At 45.0% G+C, this 19675-nt stretch overlaps 1 protein-coding gene and 1 pseudogene across 7 annotated transcripts in view; one reads left to right on the top strand and one right to left on the bottom strand.

Moving 5' to 3' along the window:
• Positions 1 to 18513, bottom strand: part of FOXK2 (forkhead box K2) — an 83552-nt gene extending 65039 nt beyond the window's left edge. For 3 of the 7 annotated variants that reach the window (XR_012130986.1, XR_005055674.2, XR_012130987.1), the window contains exon 1: positions 18041 to 18499. Coding sequence is in view for 2 of the 7 variants with exons in the window: in XM_073236171.1 (XP_073092272.1) it covers positions 18041 to 18453 (413 nt within the window). In the remaining 5 variants the exon portion in view is untranslated. Of the gene's footprint in view, positions 1 to 18040 lie in introns of all 7 variants that reach the window. The other 4 variants (XR_012130985.1, XR_005055675.2, XM_073236171.1 and 1 more) reach the window with 3 other exon arrangements.
• LOC140849222 (coiled-coil domain-containing protein 122 pseudogene) lies at positions 6903 to 14617 on the top strand (annotated as a pseudogene).
• Positions 18514 to 19675: the final 1162 nt, after the last annotated feature.

The following is a 19675-nucleotide window of genomic DNA, read 5'->3' as shown; positions in this document are numbered from 1 at the left end:
TACCATGTTTACAGAAGACCCTAAGGTTGAGATGAAATAGCATGGCCACAGGGGGATAGGCTCTTGCCTCCCCTAAGCCCAGGTGGCACTATGACACCATGCCAGTAGTCATGAGCATACAGTGCCTGCATTATTCATTCTAAGCCCACCTTCAACTTTTCCTATGCAAAGAGGTCTGTGGAGAATAACCCACAGAAGGGACTAACAAGCAACCTGTGGGATGTGATTCTTTGTGGGGGTGGGTATCATTAATACACATTTACATGAACAACACTGTGCATTGTGGTTACTAGATTTCCCCCATTATCAAGTCCCCACCACATACCCCATTACAGTCACTATCCATCAGCATAGTAAGAAGCTACAGAATCTCTTCTCTGTGCTATATTGCTTTCCTCGTGCAACCCCCACCCTACATTATGTGCGCTAATCATAATGCTCCTTTTCCCCTTATCCCTCCCTTCCCACCCATCCTCCTCAGTCCCATTCCTTTGGTAACTGTTAGTCCATTCTTGGGTTCTGTGAGTCTGCTGCTGTTTTGTTCCTTTAGTTTTTCTGTTGTCTATATTCCACAGATGAGTGAAATCATTTGATACTTGTCTTTCTCCACCTGGCTTATTTCACTGAGCATATATCTCTAGCTCCATCCATGTTGTGGCAAATGGTAGGATTTGTTTTCTTCTTATGGCTGAATAATATTCCATTGTGTATATGTACCACCTCTTCTTTATCCATTCATCTACTGATGGACACTTAGGTTGCTTCCATTTCTTGGCTATTGTAAATAGTGCTGCAATAAACATAGGGGTGCATCTGTCTTTTTCAAACTGGAGTGCTACGTTTTTAGGGTAAATTCCTAGGAGTGGAATTCCTGGGTCAAATGGTATTTCTATTTTTAGTTTTTGAGGAACCTCCATACTGCTTTCCACAATGGTTGAACCAATTTACATTCCCACCAGCAGTGTAGGAGGGTTCCCCTTTCTCCACAACCTCGCCAACATTTGTTGTTGTTTGTCTTTTGGATATTGGCCATCCTAATTGGTGTGAGGTGATATCTCATTGTGGTTTTAATTTGCATTTCTCTGATGATTAGCAATGTGGAGCATCTTTTCACGTACCTGTTCGCCATTTGAATTTCTTCTTTGGAGAAGTGTCTTTTCAGATCCTCTGCCCATTTTTTAATTGGATTATTTGCTTTTTGTTTCTAGAGTTGCATGAGCTCTATTGATATTTTGGATGTCAACCCCTTATTGAATACGTCATTTACAAACATATTCTCCCATACTGTAGGATGCCTTTTTGTTCTACTGATGGTGTCCTTTGTTGTACAGAAGCTTTTTAGTTTGATTAAATCCCACTTTTTCATTTTTGCTTTTGTTTCCCTTGCCTATGGAGATATGTTCATGAAGAAGTTGCTCATGTTTCTATTCAAGAAGAGTTTTGCCTATATTTTCTTCTAAGAGTTTTATGGTTTCATGACTTACATTCAGGTCTTTGATCCATTTCGAGTTTACTTTTGTGTAGGGAGTTAGACAATGATCCAGTTTCATTCTCTTACATATAGCTGTCCAGTTGTGCCGACACCAGCTGTTGAAGAGGTTGTCATTTCCCCACTGTATATCCATGGCTCCTTTATTGTATATTAATTGACCATATATGCTTGGGTTACTATCTGGACTCTCTATTCTGTTCCACTGGTCTATGGGTCTGCTCTTGTGACAGTACCAAATTGTCTTTATTACTGAGGCTTTGTAGTAGGAGCTTGAAGTTGGGAAGTGAGATCCCCCCTGCTGTATTCTTCCTTCTCAGGATTGCTTTGGCTCTTTGGTGTCTTTTGTGGTTCCACATGAATTTAAGAACTATTTGTTCCAGTTCATTGAAGAATGCTTTTGAAATTTTTATAGGGATTGCATTGAATCTGTAGATTGCTTTAGGCAGGATGGTCATGGTCATTTTAACAATATTAATTCTTCCTACCCAAGAGCATTGGGATGAATTTCCATTTATTGTATCCTCTTTAATTTCTATTAGGAGTGTCTTGCAGTTTTTAGGGTGTAGGTCTTTCACTTCTTTAGTTAGGTTTATTCCTAGGCATTTTATTCTTTTTGATGCAACTGAATGGAATTGTTTTCCTGATTTCTCTTTCTGCTAGTTCATCATTAGGGTATAGGAATGCAACAGATTTCTGTGTATTAATTTTGTATCCTGCAACTTTGCTGAATTCAGACATTTGTTATAGTAGTTCTGGAGTGGATTCTTTAGTGTTTTTTATGTACAATATCATGTCATCTGCAAACAGGGACAGTTTGACTTCTTCCTTACCAATCTGGATACCTTTTGTTTGTGTTGTCTGACTGCCATGGCTAGGACCTCCAGTACTATGCTGAATAACAGTGGAGAGAGTGGGCATCCTTGTCTGGTTCCTGATCTTAGAGGAAATGCTTTCAGCTTCTAACTGTTAAGTATGATGTTGGCTGTGGGTTTGTCATATATAGTCTTTATTATGTCGAGGTACCTGCCCTCTATACCCATTTTGTTGAGTTTTTAACATGAATGGATGTTGAATTTTGCCCAACGCTTTTTCAGCATCTGTGGAAATTATCATGTGGTTTTTGTCCTTTTTGCTGGTGTGGTGGGTGATGCTGATGGTCTTTCAAATGTTGTGTCCCTGGGATGAATCCCACTTGGTTGTGGTGTATGATCCTCTTGATGTATTTTTTAATTCAGTTTGCAAATATTTTGTTGAGTATTTTTGCATCTATGTTCATCAGGTATATTGGTCTGTAGTTTTCTTTTTTTGTGGTGTCTTTGCCTGGTTTTGGTATTAAGTGATGCTGGCTTCATAGAATGAGTTTGGGAGTATTCCCTCCTCTTCTACTTTTGGAAAACTTTAAGGAGACTGGGTATTATGTCTTCTCTAAATGTCTGATAAAATTCAGCGGTGAATCCATGTGGTCCAGGGATTTTGTTCTTGGGTAGTTTTTTGATTACCGATTCAATTTCATTGCTGGTAATTGATCTGTTTAGATTTTCTGTTTCTTCCTGGGTCAGTCTTGGAAGGTTATATTTTTCTAGAAAGTTGTCTATTTCTTCTTGGTTATCCAGTTTGTTACAATATAGATTTTCATAGTATTCTCTAATTATTCTTTGTATTTCTGTGGCGTCTGTAGTGATTTTTTTCCTTTCTCATTTCTGATTCTGTTCATGTGTGTAGATTCTTTTTTTCTTAATAAGTCCGGCTACAGGTTTATCTATTTTGTTTATTTTCTCAAAGAACCAGCTCTTGGTTTCATTGATTTTTTCTATTGTTTTATTCTTCTCAATTTTATTTATTTCTTCTCTGATCTTTATTATGTCCTTTCATCTGCTGACTTTGGGCTTTATTTGTTTTTCTTTTTCCAGTTTCAATAATTTTGAATTTAGATTATTCATTTGGGACTGTTCTTCCTTCCTTAAATAGGCCTGGATTGCTACATACTTCCCTCTTAGAACTACCTTCACTGCATCACACAGAAGTTGGGGCATTGTGCTGTTGTTTTCATTTGTCTCCATATATTGCTTGATATCTGTTTTAATTTGGTAACTGATCCATTGATTATATAGGGGCATGTTGTTAAGCCTCCATGTGTTTGTGAGCCTTTTTTGTTTTTTTGTACAATTTATTTCTAGTTTTATAACTTTGTTATCTGAGAAGTTTGTTGGTACAATTTCAATCTTTTTTAATTTACTGAGGCTCTTTGTGTGTCCTGGCATGTGGTCTATACTGGAAAATGTTCAGTGTGCACCTGAGAATAATGTGTATCCTGCTGCTTTTGGGTGGAGAGTTCTCTAGATGTCTCTTAGGTCCATCTGTTCTAATGTGTTGTTCAGTGCCTCTATCTCCTTATTTATTTTCTGTCTGTTTGACCTGTACTTTGGAGTGAGTGGAGTGTTGAAGTCTCCTAGACTGAATGCATTACATTCTATTTCCCCTTTTAATTCTGTTAATATTTGTTTCACATATGCTGATGCTCCTGTGTTGGGTGCATCGATATTTATAATGGTTGTATCCTCTTGTTGGATTGACCCCTTTATCATTATGTAATGTCCTTTGTCTCTTATGACTTTGTTTTAAAGTCTATTTTATCTGATACAAGTACTGCAACTCTGCTTTTTTTCTCCCTATTAGTTGCATGAAATATCTTTTTCCATCCCTTCACTTTTAGTCTGTGTATGCCTTTTGGTGAGTCTTAAAGTGAGTCTCATGTAGGCAGCATATAGTTGGGTCTTCTTTTTTATTCATTCAGTGACTCTATGTCTTTTGATTGGTGCATTCAGACCATTTACTTTTAGGGTGATTATTGATACCTATGTACTTATTGCCTTTGCAGGCTTTAGATTCCTGGTTACCAAAGGCTCAAGGGTAACTTCCTTACTATCTAAGAGTCTAACTTAACTCACTTAGTATGCTATTACAAACACAATCTAAAGGTTCTTTTTTTTCCCCTCCTTTTCTTCCTCCTCCATTGTTTATATATTAGGTATCATACTGTGAACTCTTTGTCTATCCCTTTTTATTACCTCTGGTGACAGTTACTTAACCTTAGGAACACTTCCATCTACAGCAGTCTCTCCAAAATACACTGTAGAGATGGTTTGTGGGAGCTAAAGTCTCTCAGCTTTTGCTTATCTGGAAACTGTTTAATTCATCCTTCAAATTTAAATGATAATCTTGCCAGATAAAATATCCTTGGCTCGAGGCCCTTCTGCTTCATTGCATTAAATATATCATGCCACTTCCTTCTGGCCTGGAAGGGTTCTGTTGAGAATTCTGACGATAGCCTGATAGGTTTTCCTTTGTATGTGATCTTATTTCTCTCTCTGGCTGCTTTTAATAGTCTGTCCTTAACTTTGATCTTTGCCATTTTAATTATTGTATGTCTTGATGTTGTCCTCCTTGGGTCCCTTGTATTGGGAGATCTGTGTACCTCCATGGCCTGAGAGACTATCTCCTTACCCAGATTGGGGAATTTTTCAGCAATTCCTTCCTCAAAGACAGTTCCTATCTCTTTTTCTCTGTCTTCATCTTTTGGTACCCCTATAATATAAATATTGTTCTGTTTGGATTGGTCACACAGCTCTCTCAGTATTCTTTCATTCTTAGATGCAATTGTGAATGGAATTGTTTTCCTGATTTCTCTTTCTGCTAGCTCATCATTAGTGTATAGGAAAGCAACTGATTTCTGTGTATTAATTTTGTATCCTGTACCTTTGCTGAATTCATATATTTGTTCTAGAAGTTCTGGAGTGGAGTCTTTAGGGTTTTTTATGTACAATATCATGTCATCTGCAAATAGTGACAGTTTGACTTCTTCTTTACCAATCTGGATGCCTTGTATTTCTTTGTTTTGTCTGATTGCCATGGCTGGGACCTCCAGTACTATGTTGAATAACAGTGGAGAGAGCGGGCATCCCTGTCTTGTACCCAATCTTAGAGGAAAAGCTTTCAGCATCTCGCTGTTCAGTATGATGTTGGCCGTGGGTTTGTCATATATGGCCTTTACTACGTTGAGGTACTTGCACTCCATACCCATTTTGTTGAGAGTTTTTATCGTGAATGGATGTATTCTTTCATTCTTAGAGATCCTTTTTTCTCTCTGTGCCTCAGCCTCTTTGTATTCCTCTTCCTAATTTCTATTTCATTAATCATCTTCTCCACCATATCTAATCTGCTTTTAATACCCTCCATTGTGTCTTTAACAACAGGATCTCCATCCTAAATTTGTTCCTGAGTTCTTGAATAGTTTTCTGTACCTCTATGAGCATGTTAATGATTTTTATTTTGAAATATCTTTCAGGAAGATTCATAAGATCGATTGCATTTGAATCTTTCTCAGGCGAATTCATAATTTTGCTTTGAAACAGGTTCCTTTGACGTTTCATATTTGTCTGTGCTGTCCTCTAGTGTCCAGAAGCTCTACTCTCTGGAGTTGCTCAGCCCCTGGAGTGATATCGGGGGTCGCAGGTAAGTGGTGTTGGTGCCCAGGGGGGAGGAAAGAGCTGTTTCCTGCTTCCCGGCTGCTATGCCTGTCTCCACTGCCAGAACCAGTGGGCCGAGCACACAGATGTAAGCCTCTATGCTTTGTGTTTGTAGCTGCCATAGGCAGGGCTTCCCTCTAGCTAGCCTGACGCCAGGGCAGAGGTTGCCGGTTTGCGAGCCAAGTGTGGGCTAGCTGGGAGGAAGACAAAGTGGGCCGCATATCATGGTGGGGTTTCTTGGAGCTGTGTAGCCAGCTGGGAGATGGAGCACCTGAACATTGTTTAAGCTCCCAACCTGCTAGGCAGAGTGCACCTGGACAATTTTGTCTACTTGTCCTTTCTCCTGAGCAGTAAGCTCTGTGCAATCCTTGTCCCTTTAGCAGCACTTTTAGGAAGTCTGTCAGACTGCTCATCCAGATCAGCTGGATATGAATCCCTGTTTTCCACAAGCAGCTGAAATCTCCGTCTCTCCAGGTATTTCACCTGTCTTAGCTTTCCAGCCCCACTAACCACCAGAGAACCATGCAATCAATGTAGGTTCCTGCTCCCAGAGCTGATCTCCAGGGCTAGGTGTTCAGTAGTGCCAGGCCTACACTCCCTCCCCACGCTGTTTCTCTTCCTCCCGCTGGTGAGCTGGGGCTGGGGAAGAGCTTGGGCCCTGATGGGTCACAGCTTTGGTACGTTCCCCTGTTCCGTGATGTCTGCTCTGTTCTCCAGGTGCATGTAGTCTGGTGCAGCCTTCTTGCCTGTTGCTCTTTCAGGATTAGTTATATCAATCATTTTCGTATTGTATGTTGTTTCAGGAGGAGGTCTCTGTCTCACCTTTTATGCCACCATCCTTAATCCCTTGGGATGTGATTCTTGAGTGAAGCCCCTGGAAAGCTGCCCTCCACAGAGCAGAGAGGGAGCGTGAGCTTCACCTGGCGCCTACTGGACACTAGGAACTGGGAAACTAGGCTTCTGTCAAGTGCCATCTCACCTACAGGCGATGCGATGACTTACAAAGGCTCAGTCAGCTGCCCAAGGTTAATCAGCAGCCAAGCCAAGATGCAGTTGGAAGGCCCTAAGGTGTCCCCCAACAACTATAACCAAGGTGTGGAGCACTACTTTAACAAATAATGGTCTAAGTATTGAAGCCACTCACTTCGCATATAAACATGGCAAACTGATCACCATTTCCAAAATACTTAAATCATTTTTTAAAAATTATAATAACAAAGCTTTTCTCATTGGAGAGATACAATAAAGGAAACCCTAAACACTGTTACTAGGAACCCACACATGTTATGAAGAACTAGAAGATTTTCACAACTGTGACTAACAGATAAATCTGCACGTACAAGAAAATGCACACCCTGAAAAAACTTTTAAGAGAACAAAACAAAAGATCCATAGAAAAGTACTGCTTTTGGTGGGGGGTGGGGATGCTATTTTCAAATTGGAACACTAGGAACATGCTGTAAGAGGCGACAAGGGGAAGTGAGTATTGTTTTGCCACCAAGTCTCAAAGTCAAATCAGGACAGGGTTGGAAGTGGAGGAGCACAGTTGGATGGCCTTGTTAGGGCCCAGGATGTGCCCCAGTTTGGGCAATCCCAGGAGAGTCTCCCCAGACCTCCATAAAGTCCTCAGCCAGAGGACCACCTGCCCCTCCAGCCCAAGGCACGAGGCCATAGGAGCTGGGGTCTGTGCACACACTCTGTGGCAGAAGCACGCACAAGCAGCAAGTGTACAGGTACACAGGCAAGATCAGACCCACCCTGTGTATCTCAAGCAACACTGAGGAAAAAGAACTGTGCTGTCTGACTGGCTTCTGGAACAGATTTACAGCGGTTACCATGCAGCACAACAGTTATGTGGCCTAATGCACATTACTGGAGACTTTATTCAACTACAGCAAATTCTGTTCACACATACGCAGGCTTCATCTGCTCCCGCTCCATCATCAGTCATATTTAACCTTAGAATACATGTAACAGAAAAACAAAAAGGCCACTTAGGAGACTCTACCATCAGTATAAACAAGAAGGAAAGTGAGGGAATTACAGAACCAAAGACTGAGTTTAATTTTATTTATAACCACTTTAAATCATTTCCTTGGTACGGCAGCTACCAAATCCAAACCTACAAATTCAGCAACAGACATTTGGGCCTTATCAAGTACCTGGCACTAAACAAGGTCCCCACAGGGTCACAGGCACAGTCCCAGGAAGCGTACAACCGCAGATGAAGCTGCCTGCCCATGGAACACGTGAGAGCCATGGTATGGAATACAAACGGTAGTTACCCCTGTGGGCAGGTTCAGAGGGACACTGCGCAAAGTGGGAACAGGAGACTTAAGGAGGAACGGAAAAAGACAGTTCACATTTGAACTACGTCCTCCTCCACCCGGCTCAAATGCTGCAAGACTGATACTCAAATTCCTATCATCGTCCAACAGTGTAGACATGGTAGAAGCAGTTCCAGGGAGCTTCACCACAAGCATCTTCACCGCAGACATTTTGGCCTCAGAACTATTGGCCATAAGGCAATTTTGCTGTGGAAGATAAAACTGGTTGACAGTTTGCTGGTCTCATCAAACGGTTGACAGCTGGCTTCATTTTCCCACTGACAAAGTACTCCCACTTGTGTATTACATAAATCTTAACCCCCATAATGGTCTACACAGTAGTGTAGTTTGAACCCACATTTCCCATAGAACTTTGGAACTTCTATCAAAGGGCATGTGACAATATGTCAGGAACAAACAAGGAGAAGGCCTTCATACACAACACAAAGCTCAGTTATAAATACACATCCTTGTACTTGGAAAAGTGAGACTCTCTTAATGAAGGAATACATTTTAGTAAAGAATGAAAAAGCACACCACCAAAGGAGGAGATGAATCAACAAGCAAAAAAAAAAATCCAATATTATGAGTGAAAGACTCTGAAGACAAGTGCTTAAGGTACCACCCACAAAATAAAGGCAGTTATTTGCACAGTACTGCCATGAATCTACACTATACATTTTGAATGTATTCAAATATTTTATATTTTGCAATAAAGTGTTTTTAATTTTGTTATTCATTTTCATTTTTCATTGTATCCTTTTTAATGAATGTCCCTCTTTTACTTTTTGTGACTTTTATCTTTTATGGCAAAATTGCCTTTTGGACAAATAGTTATAATATCAGCTTATGTATAATAACAGTAAAAATACCAGACACAAGCAAAACATGAAGTACTTCTAAAACATCACCTATGCACTCAAAATGCTACTATATTCTGCAAGAAACCAGAAAAGCACAACAGTAAGTCTCCAACTTATTTTGTTTAGGGTTTTCTGTACCGCATTTGTTTAAGTAAGAGTCAAATGATAAGCTTCATACTATCGATTATTAGTGACTAAATACCTTGAGAAAACCGTGCTGGGCAGCAGTCTTTCACAGTGTGACTGTGATGACATCGTCATTATCTCCTTCATATAATCATTGTATTTTCCAGGGGAATGAAGACCACGAAAAACTGGAACAAATCCAGAACTAGAACAACTCAATGTCTTTTTTCCCGATTATTTCAGAATATTTTTATCACCCTAACTAAAGCCAGTGGCTACACCTGAGAGGACACATCCCAAGAGGGAGAACATCAGGCTACTTCTCTACCCCTTGAAGTGCTGAGCCAATCTTCTTCCAGGTAAGATTTAGGATCGAGTTGTGTGTGTGTGTCCTTCCAAAGACGCAAGGGGAAAGATTGTACACCAGGCCACTCCACCCGGGCTTCATTTTAGAAAGGTGCTGCCATTAAATTGGAAACAAATGTCTTGGTGCCTTAAAGGTCTTAAGCAGATACCAATTATAAGAAGTTATTAAAATTTATCCACAGTAGGGATAAGAGTAGTATCTGTTAACAGCTGCTCTCCTACTGTGCTCCAGAGGGTCTCCAGCTCCGCACTACTGACATCTGAGGCCGGATCACTCTGTTGTCGGAAGAGCATGTGGTGCATCTGGCATTTTTAGCAGCTTCCCTGGCCCTGACACACTAGATGCCGGTAGCATCCCCCCTCCTGGTTGTGCCAAACTAACCTGTCTCCAGATACTGCCAAATGTCCTGGGGGAAGGGTGCCCTAGGGGGAACCACTGTTGCACTCTGACACCTTCCTTGGATAAGACACAAAAGCAATCTGTCTCAAATGACAAACTGCAGCAAAAGCCATATAGTTCTAAAATCCCTGTGGCATTCTCAGCAGAACGCAACCACATACTGTAGAAATTGATACACACTAGGAAGGCAGCTTTCTCAAAAGTGCCTCTTAATCTCCCCCAAGGGGCCACTTCCTGGGGTGACAGTGGTAGCACCTTATTCTGGTGCTCAAACTGCTTCAAATCAGATAAATGGCAATGTGTACCTTAAACATGCCCAGTGTATTACGTTTCATTAGCAAATTCAAAAATTCGTCATTAAAAAGTGGTAACAGAAGTGTGGGAGCTGACTTACTACATTCTCATTACTTAAAATGTAAACTGCTCAAAAACCCAAACATAAAAGAAAACATGAGCTACACAGAAATGTTAAACAGATAAGAATACTATCCAAAACGCTAATTGCTTTCATAAAGCCTTCCTTATTTTAGAAACCCCTTTTCTTCATCCCCCTCCCCCACCAAAAACAACTCTCCTCAGCAAAGCAAAAATCATTGTATTTTTACAGTGGAAAAAATCTGCTGTTACTATGACAGCCTCATCTTCTGGAATATGCTCTGCTTCTGAAGCTGTAGATCTAGGTGGGCCCTGCTGGGAAATGAGAGCCAGGAAGTGGGGAGCCAAGTCTGACTAGAATCCCATCCCTAGATGATGAGCACTTGAGAACGCTCATCTCACTGTAATGCCAGAACGGGTCAGCAGCAACGGGTACACATATGTTGGATATGCACCAAAGCGACGGTTCTGTTCCGTTTTCAGAGGGTATGAACACATCCCCACCCTGGAAGGCGAGCGGAGGAGTAAAGTCAAGTGAGTAGGTAAGTCTCAGCGCGATGAGGAGGGAACACTTTACTTCCCTGCCCCTGACAGGGAGCGAGATGCTGACAGGCTAGTCCTGAAAACGGGCTCTGTGACCCACCACTCCTGGGGTGACCTGAGCACCTCTGTCGGCCCAGAAGGCGCCCCGGTGGCACTCAAGGCCTGCAGGGGAGCCGAGCTGCAGGTCCTCACTGACTCCCAAGAAGAGACCATGGTCCAAGTTCCAGAAGTTTATATGGTTCATCATACTTCAATAAAAAGGCAGTTTAAAAAAGAAAAACAGTGTGGCCCACTGAGCCCGCGCTCAGAAGCCCCGTCAGGGAAAAACAGGAACCAGAGCCACCAAAGGGCCCTGTGGCCAGAGCCAAGCGGGTCAGCAGGCGGGAGGCCAGAGGCGGCAGGCCCCGGAGGGTGCAGGGCGGCACAAGTAAAGGTAAACCAAAAAGGGGAAAAGCAGCACAGAAGAATGTCAGTCCACAAAGAAAGGAAGAGTCATAGAGTTCCTGAAGAATGAACTTCAAGAGCTTGAAAAACAAACAGCATCTGTTTCTGCAGAAACTAAAGAAACAGAAAGACAAATTTATCAACAAGATGCCACCATAGAAAATACCAAGCTTCAGTGTGGAAACCTGTAAACTCAAATCAAATCTTTACATACAGAAAATGTAAAGCTTAAATTTGACACAGAAGTAGCCCAAGAAGACTTTGAGGAACACATGCTAAGATATAATGAATATGATGCAAAAATGAAAGTATAGAAAGACAGTTTGGGGAGATAGAAAGCAAATGGTCATTCATGACTGAACTCCATGAAAAACGAGATCTTGTTAAAAAACTAATGAAAATGAAAGAGGAACTTACACAAGATTCCCAAAATCCAGAAGGAAACCAGATGAAAGAAGTACAGGAAGACATTACAAAGCTAAAGGATCAAATTATAACTGTAAAAGAATCTATCACTGAAAAAAACCTGTTTTCTTGAGGAAGAAAAAAACACCCATTAAAAATTAAGAAAAGAAATAGAGGTACAACGTAAGAGATATGGTGCAATTCTTAAGTGTTTGCACTGTCAGGTGCACAAACTTCAGTCAAACAGAAGACAATGGCAATGGAACACTGAACAACTGGAAAAAACCGCAGCTGAACTAAGAAAAAGCATTGGAATGAAAGATTACTATGGCCACAGAGCAATGTAGAGCGCAGACTGCCTGCAAAAATTATGGGACATAAGGATCAGCAAATCCTTTAGATTCTTAACAGCCAGCATTCACTGTCAGCGGTCTGTCCTAATGAAAGATGCATTTTCTTTTTTTTTTAATCAGTCACGTTTCGAAGTGCCTTCCAACCCTACAATTGATAGCAGTAGACAGACAATAGTTATGTTTACAGAACAATCGTGGAAGACTCTGTATTTTGTAAGATACACTGTACTCATGAATGCCTGTTTATAAACATAAGGCCTTCACCAGCACATGAAGTAAAAATTTAGAAAAAAAACACTTGAATTACAATGATTTTAAAATTGTTAAGATATTTTAAGTGGTTGTTTCAAACTTTTTGTTACAACTTGCTTTTTTACCACTGCTTTCATAATAGTCCATAAAATATATTGGCATTTACAGTATGTTATTATATATTCAATGCTTCAGATATTTTACTGTTTTCTCCTTTATGCATAAGGTAACAATCATTTTTTCTTTATTAGGTAACATATTTTTAAAGTGCATAAAAATTTTTATTCATTTTTCTATCTGTAAATTTCTTTATTAATATTTTGTGACTAAACTGAAAGTATAACATTGTGTAAGGCAAATATTCCAGCTCTTAAAAGAATACTAATCGATATAAAAAAAAACAGTATTTTGTAAATTACAAAGCTCTTAGATTGGACAGCGAAGCCATCCTTAATTTCCCAAACAACAGCCAGGCCAACAGCATTAAAGAACAAGTCCCCTTCAAATGATGCCACAAACGGGCACAGCTTCTAACCCTCCTCTCCCTGGCTTGCTGCGCACAGCTGGGGCACTGTTCCCTCTCCCCTCAGCCAGGGGGTGCTTGTGGTGAAGCTGCAAACTTTTGAGGAAAAAAAGCTGCAAAGACGTCAGACAGGAGCCAGACCAGAACAGAGGCTCTGGAAGGGAGGGCACCCCCAGATGGACCTCTCCTGGCCCCGCTGGTGGACACCACCAACCACCTCCCACAGCCTGTCTTTACCTTTAGGTCCTGGCAGGTTGGGGGCACAGACAACTTCTCCTGGCTGAAGAACTTCCAACTCTGCTCACTACTCCAAGAGGCCCTCAATCAATTTACTGCACGCATGTGTGCATGTGTGTTGAGCTATGAGCAAGCTGAAGAGCACTGGCCCTTGAGGACATTTTCATACTCATGTCACATGAGAGCCTCATGGGAGTCTCCACACCAGATGGCTGGATGGACAAGACACCCGGGGTCTGATGTCTACCTGGGGCATGGGCACGGTGCTGTACCACATAACGTCAACAGCTACCATCCCTGTGTTACCCACGAGGAAACTAAAACTCAGGCAGGTTAAGTGGCAGGCCTAGAATCTGGCTCGAGTCTGTCCAGGTCCACAGCCCATCCTCACTGTTTCCTGACGCAACCAGATGGCATAAAAATGACCGTTACAGGTGACAAATCCCATCATGTAGGTTTGTTTCACGAAGTGTACTAGAAATTCAAATTATTTTAAATCTTAACTATCTTAAACTACTCATCTAGTAAACATTAAAATAAAACTAAGGTTCACCACTGGAAGAACTTCTAAACACTAGGTAAAGTAGAAGCAAGCAGGTTTTTGGTTATTTTTAACTTAGGGAAGTAACGATTACGCTAAAATAGCTGCACTGTGCTCCTAGTCTACGAATCAGTGGGAAAAATGTGTCTCAGTTTGCTAAATGAATGTATATTGTGGCTTTTAAAGAAAAATACATAATGGTCAAGAAAAGCAATTAATTTGTGCACTGAGCACTTTTCAAAGCACTCTGCCCCTCTTCCTGTGCACCTGCCACTACATGATGCCCACTCCTGGGTCCTGGAGTCCAACCATCCTGGACCCCAGCTCTCAGCTCTGCTTATAAGCTGGTCAGTCTCAGGTAATAAATGAAGGTGTTTCAGCCAACCCTGCAGACCTAGAACAAGAAAACTTGCCAGACCTCACTAGTGGCTCTGCTCAGGTCTTCAAGCAAGACATCAAGATTTATCTTCTCTTGGGAACCCTGCCCTCCTGCACATCTTACCTGTCTGTTTTGTGGGGTGACAGGGCCTCTGCTGGTTCCATCTCTCCATGGTTCCCTCGCCCACTTCACCCTTTTGACCCACAGGGTTTCCAGTCCTCCCAACCCTAATCTGATCTCTGCTCTCTTCACAATACCATCCCCCACCCCACACACTTCTCACACCTCCACTCCCCACCTTGCTCTGCAGCCCCACATCCAGCCTTCTTCATCCTCCAAAATGTGTCCTGACCACCAATCCTACAGCTCCCCTAGGAATGTGACACTGCAGGTCACTGTCCTTTTCACAGGGCTGTCTCCTCTCTTGGCACTACCTTTATTTCCCTCTCTTGGTACCAGTATTCTCTGGGAACCTCAGTTCTGCCTCATTCCCACTTCTGAGCAGGATTGGGTCACTATGAGTTCCTTCAGTTCTTTTCTGGAGTCTCTACCTGGAAAGGTCCAGAAGCCACTGTTTGCTCTTTGCTCACCTCTCTCCACTCCTCACCTCAGAGGATGCCATCTCTGATTTAATAAGAAAGTCTTCAAATGTGACATTACCAAAATTGATATGCAAGTTTTCAAACATGCCATATAGGAAAGAAGGTACTGCTGTATCATTACCTGGCAGGCAGTTAAATTAGATTTGGAACAGGGTCACTTTTCTACATAAGCACCACTGCAGTTCTGCATGTTAAATAATTCCAGGCAATAGTAAATTCAAGTTGTTCTATTTATATTTGACTGTTAGATATTCTAGGATCTTACTGATCAAAAACACGTCAAATTCACTTGACATTTCAAAGTATAAACTGTTGGAGTTACTTATTTTTATTTATTAATCATACTTAGTCTGCTACTATGGCAACAAAAGCAACACCACAGGGAGATGATCCTGCCCAGCAGATCCTCCTGAACACCTCCCTGCACACTCAGGCAGGACACAGGTCCTTAGACAAACAGGACCTGTCCCCAAATGGACCTTCTCCATTCTGTCACCGACTACTGTGAAACTGCTCCCCCACCAGGTCCAGACAAACTTCCCTCCACAGGCAGCCCCAAGGCCCCTTCCAGCCAGAATCCACCTTCTCTGGAGCCAGCCAGGCTTCATCTGCCTACTACCAGGAGCCCCACCGGATGGCCCCAGGCTCTCTCACTGAGCCTGCCCCACAGAGTCCCCAGACCCCAACACCTGTGCCGATGGGAAGTCAAGAAAAACGCCACCCCGTATATTCGACCGAATATTAAGGATTTGTGGAAATACTTATTTTCTAGAAAACCACCAACCCTGGCTCTCCTGGGCACATTCAGCGCCCCCACACACGGGGCCGGTCCACGCTGGGCATGGGCCTCACCAACCACCATGGAAAAGGCACTTGTATTCCCAAACCATTCACAACATGACAGCCAACATACAGGATCATAGTCCCCCCCCAAATTAATACACAATTTATTATTCCAATAAAATGATGAACCATATTTTAAGTCTAAACCGCTTATGTAGTCTTCCAAATTCTGGGTGGATAAACTTTTAATACTAACTACAAAATGTAAATTCATTTCAAAGTTGAGCTGGAGTAAAATCATTGTCATTCAAGTATGAGGCCAAACATGTGTTTTGTTTTCTTTTTTTAACTGTACAGTGACTTTCAATTCAATTGGCAAATCTGAAATAAGCAGTTGTGAGTATTTTAATCTCTGCCTAGCTGCTCTAAATTATGTGTGCTTTTTAACTGACACAATCTCATTTTTTAACTTAAAAAGAACTTGTAATACAAAATTGAGCTTAACTTCAAGAAAAAGACTTTCAAAACAATTCATCTACATTTAGCTAGTACCAACTCTCTCTACAGTTTATCCCATTAACCTGTATTTGTTACCACCCTACACCAAAAATTTGGAAATGATGCCTTACAAAAAAAGAGGTGCTGCAAAGTGCTACCAGTTGTCCAATTCTTTCACACTATAAAAATACCAAACTCCCTTCTGTGAAAAAAGCCACTCACCCCTGTCACTATGGGCAGAGGTTCCCAGGCCCATAACATAATCAGGGCTCATGGTAGCCTTGGTGGCCCCAGGGACTCTCCCCTGTATACAAGCTGGAGGTGAAGGTCAGAGGCCTGGCCTCCACCCTACAGTCTTTCTTACTTAATCGTCACTTTCTTCTGCAAGTCTCACTCTACCCTCAAAAAGTCTGAATTATGTGCCCTCACGAAAAGGTAAACATATTTCCACGTTTAGCATGTCAACACAAATGGTTTTGACTGAATGGCAATAAGAGGATTTTCTTTAAGAAACCTCAAATCCTGGAAATAAAAAGAGACTATCCTTTCTTGTGACATCAAGTTATTTGTATACAACAAACTGTCAGATTAAAAGGCAGCTCTCAGGCCCTGCTATTGATTTTAAAAACCTACAGTATAAACACACATGAATAGCATTTTGGTTTGAAAATAATGTTCTCTAAAAGGCTCCCATCAAGGTTTAGGAACTAGACGGTGCAGCGATCCAGGCTAATCAATAGCACAGAACATTCGTACAAAAATCACAGAATTAAGAAAAGCAACAGCTCGTAATTACTGACGAGCATCTCCAACAACTGAGAGCAGTTAAAAATTCCAGTTTGTGGACAAAGGCTCTGCTTGCAATGATCTTGAAAGGAGCCCCTGAGGAGTAATTAGCATTTCCTAAAGAGCTAGTTTATTTTTCAAGCAGAGTAAATGATGACTTAGAAGCTCTTCTGTAGTAGGACTGACACTTCCCCACGAAGCTCACTTAACTGACTCTATAATTTCTAAATAATCAACTTTTTAAAAAAGTTATGCTAAAAGTATCGTTCTCCAAAAATTTTAAGGTTCAGAGGATAGATATAAACATTCATCATGATTGACGCTTTCAATTTTTAGGCTACCAAAAATACAAGAGGGAAAGAGGAGTCCCCGCAGTTTAAAAAACAAACACTCTTGAACAGTTCACTACTGAAAGTGGGTAGAACAACAAGAAGTAACAGACAAGCTAACCAGTTAGGACAGAGATTCGAGTTTCCGGCGGTGCATCAACGGGAGCCGCTCACATTTCTGCTCGGGGCTGCGTACGCGCTGTTCGTGGGACAGACGCGAACTCCGCGCGCACAGAAACCCTGGAAAACGGCCGCGTGCGCAGGTGCCTGAGCCTCGGGCTTTGCAAGGTGAGGCCGGCGTCCCGCGCTGGGGCTGCGGTCTGTGCCCGGGCGTGGGGCGGGGGCGCCGGGGCCTCATATCGGGACCTGGCTCGACGGCAGGTCGGCGGAAGGAGGCCGGGGGACGTGGTCTGGGTTCGGGCTGCGGGGGGGTCGCACGAGGCCGCGCCTCGCGGTCGGGCCGGGGCTCCGGGTGCGCGTCCTGACGCGCGTCCTACTTGTCGGTGGGACCGAGGCCCAGAGTCGTGGGGGGGGGGGGGGGCTGGATCCCAGTGGGGGTCCTGGCCTGGGTGGGGGGCCCCGGGTCCTGGCAGCAGACCGGGGGGGGGGGGCCTGTAAGTGGGCAGAAGAAAAGCAAGTAACAGACAATCTATCATCAGTTAAGAAAATTAGAGGGTTCAGTTTTCGGCAGTTCATCAACGGGCGTGGGTCCTGAACCGGGTCCTCCCGCTCGGGGGTCGGGGGTCGGGGGTCGGGGCCTGGACCTGGTCCTGACTGTGGCTCGGGGATCGCGGTCTAGGTGCCGGCGGGCCGCGCGGCTGCGGTCGAGGGTCGCGCTCCCGGCCCCGCCGGCCAGGCCGCAGCGCGCGCCCGCCCCCGGCCCCACTCACACACGCGGCAGCTGCAGCGGCGGCGCCCCGCGCCTCTGGAACACGCCGTCCACGAACACGCCGTTCTTGCCAAGGCAGCGCAGGTAGAAGTCGCCGCCGGCGTCGGGCCCGGGCGGCGCGCACGGCTCCAGGGCCGCCCCGCCATGGCCGCCGCCGCCCGGGGGCGTGAAGATCTCCAGGTGGCGCCGCGAGATGAAGCTCGAGTGGCCCATGCTCACGTCCACCGAGCCCTGCGACGAATTGCGCCCGATGGTCACCGAGCGCTTCTTCATCAGGTACTCGAACTCGCGGCCCTCGAGGCGCGCCACGGCCCAGCCGCCTGGCGGGGACCCGCCTCCCGCGCCCCCGCCGCCCCCGGCCCCGCCGCCCGCGGGAGGCCCGCCCGCGCCCGGGAGCGCCGCGGCCGCCGCCATGGGCCTGCGAGGGCCCGGGCCGCCTTCCGCCGCAGCCGCCGCCGCCACGGAGCTGAGGGCCGCGCGAGGCCGCCGGCCGGCGAGCGACGAGCGGCGGCGCGGGGCGGGACACGCGGGGCGCGCTGCGAGCCGGCGCCGGGCCCGCTGACGGACAGCCACGCTCGCCTATGGGGGCGACGCACGGCATGGGGCTACCGGAGGCGGACCAATGGCGAGGCACGCCGACCGGACACCCTCACGCCCAGCCACGGCGCCCGGCGCAGGCGCGGCCTCGGGAGGCCTGGAAAACGCGGGGCGGAGCAAAGCTGCCGGGGATCCGCGGAGCAGCCCCGGGCCAGGCGGGGGCGGGGCCGGGCGGCGGGTCAAGGTCGTCGCGCGCAGGGCGAGCGGGGCGGGCGTCCGTCCAGAGCAGCGGGGCGCGGGCCCGCGGTGCCAGCGGCGCGCTTCGCTCTGCTCTCACCCGCACAGGGCTGGGAACTGCTTCTGCCAGCAGCGGTTCGGTTCGCCGCCGCCCCACGCGGGGCGGGAACTCGCGAGTGCGGTGCCAGGGCTGCACATCCCACACCCCGGGGCGGGCGCCAGCGGCTCGGCGGGTAGTCCGCGCGCCGGCCGCGCTGCGTCGCCGTCAGGCCCGACACCGACGGCGGCCTCCGGGATCTGGGGTCCGCGGGGGGCCTCGCAGAGCCTGGTCGGGGGTCTGCGGTGGCCTCAAGAACCTGGGCCAGGCCGGGCCAGGGGCCGGGGCGGAGTGGGCAGTGGCCTCGCAAAGCTGGTGCACAGGGCCGGCGTGGGCAGCGGACAGCCGGAGAGAGTGCCCTCTGGGCCGGAGCCGCCGGACAGAGCTCCCGGGGGAGGCGTTGGAGCAGCCAGTTCGCTAGTTTTATTCTTTCCATGTCTGCGACTCATTCTAAGAGAAATGGAAATGAGTGTGTTCCTCCGAATGTACCATTTATTGCCACCTATGTGTCTGCAATTATAGTACAAACTGCTCTGAACCACAAGTGTGCCAGAACGTCCTGGACAAAAAATAGCATTTCATTAAATGTTTATATATTGAAAACACGTTAGGTGATGTTGAGACAAGTATGTAAATAATACTTGGGGAATTCTCTCATTTAAAAACAAAACAGTCCTTCGAATGAAACTACGTACGATCGAGTATAATGAGTGCTTCCGAATTCCTGTTGATAAAGTGGCTGTGGAGTGCGTTGTCCCAAACTCC

The sequence above is a fragment of the Manis javanica genome, chromosome 4 (genome assembly GCF_040802235.1).
Source record: "Manis javanica isolate MJ-LG chromosome 4, MJ_LKY, whole genome shotgun sequence".
NCBI lineage: Eukaryota > Metazoa > Chordata > Mammalia > Pholidota > Manidae > Manis > Manis javanica.
The sequence above is the reverse complement of the archived record's forward strand: the minus strand, read 5'-3'. Positions and strand labels throughout refer to the sequence as shown.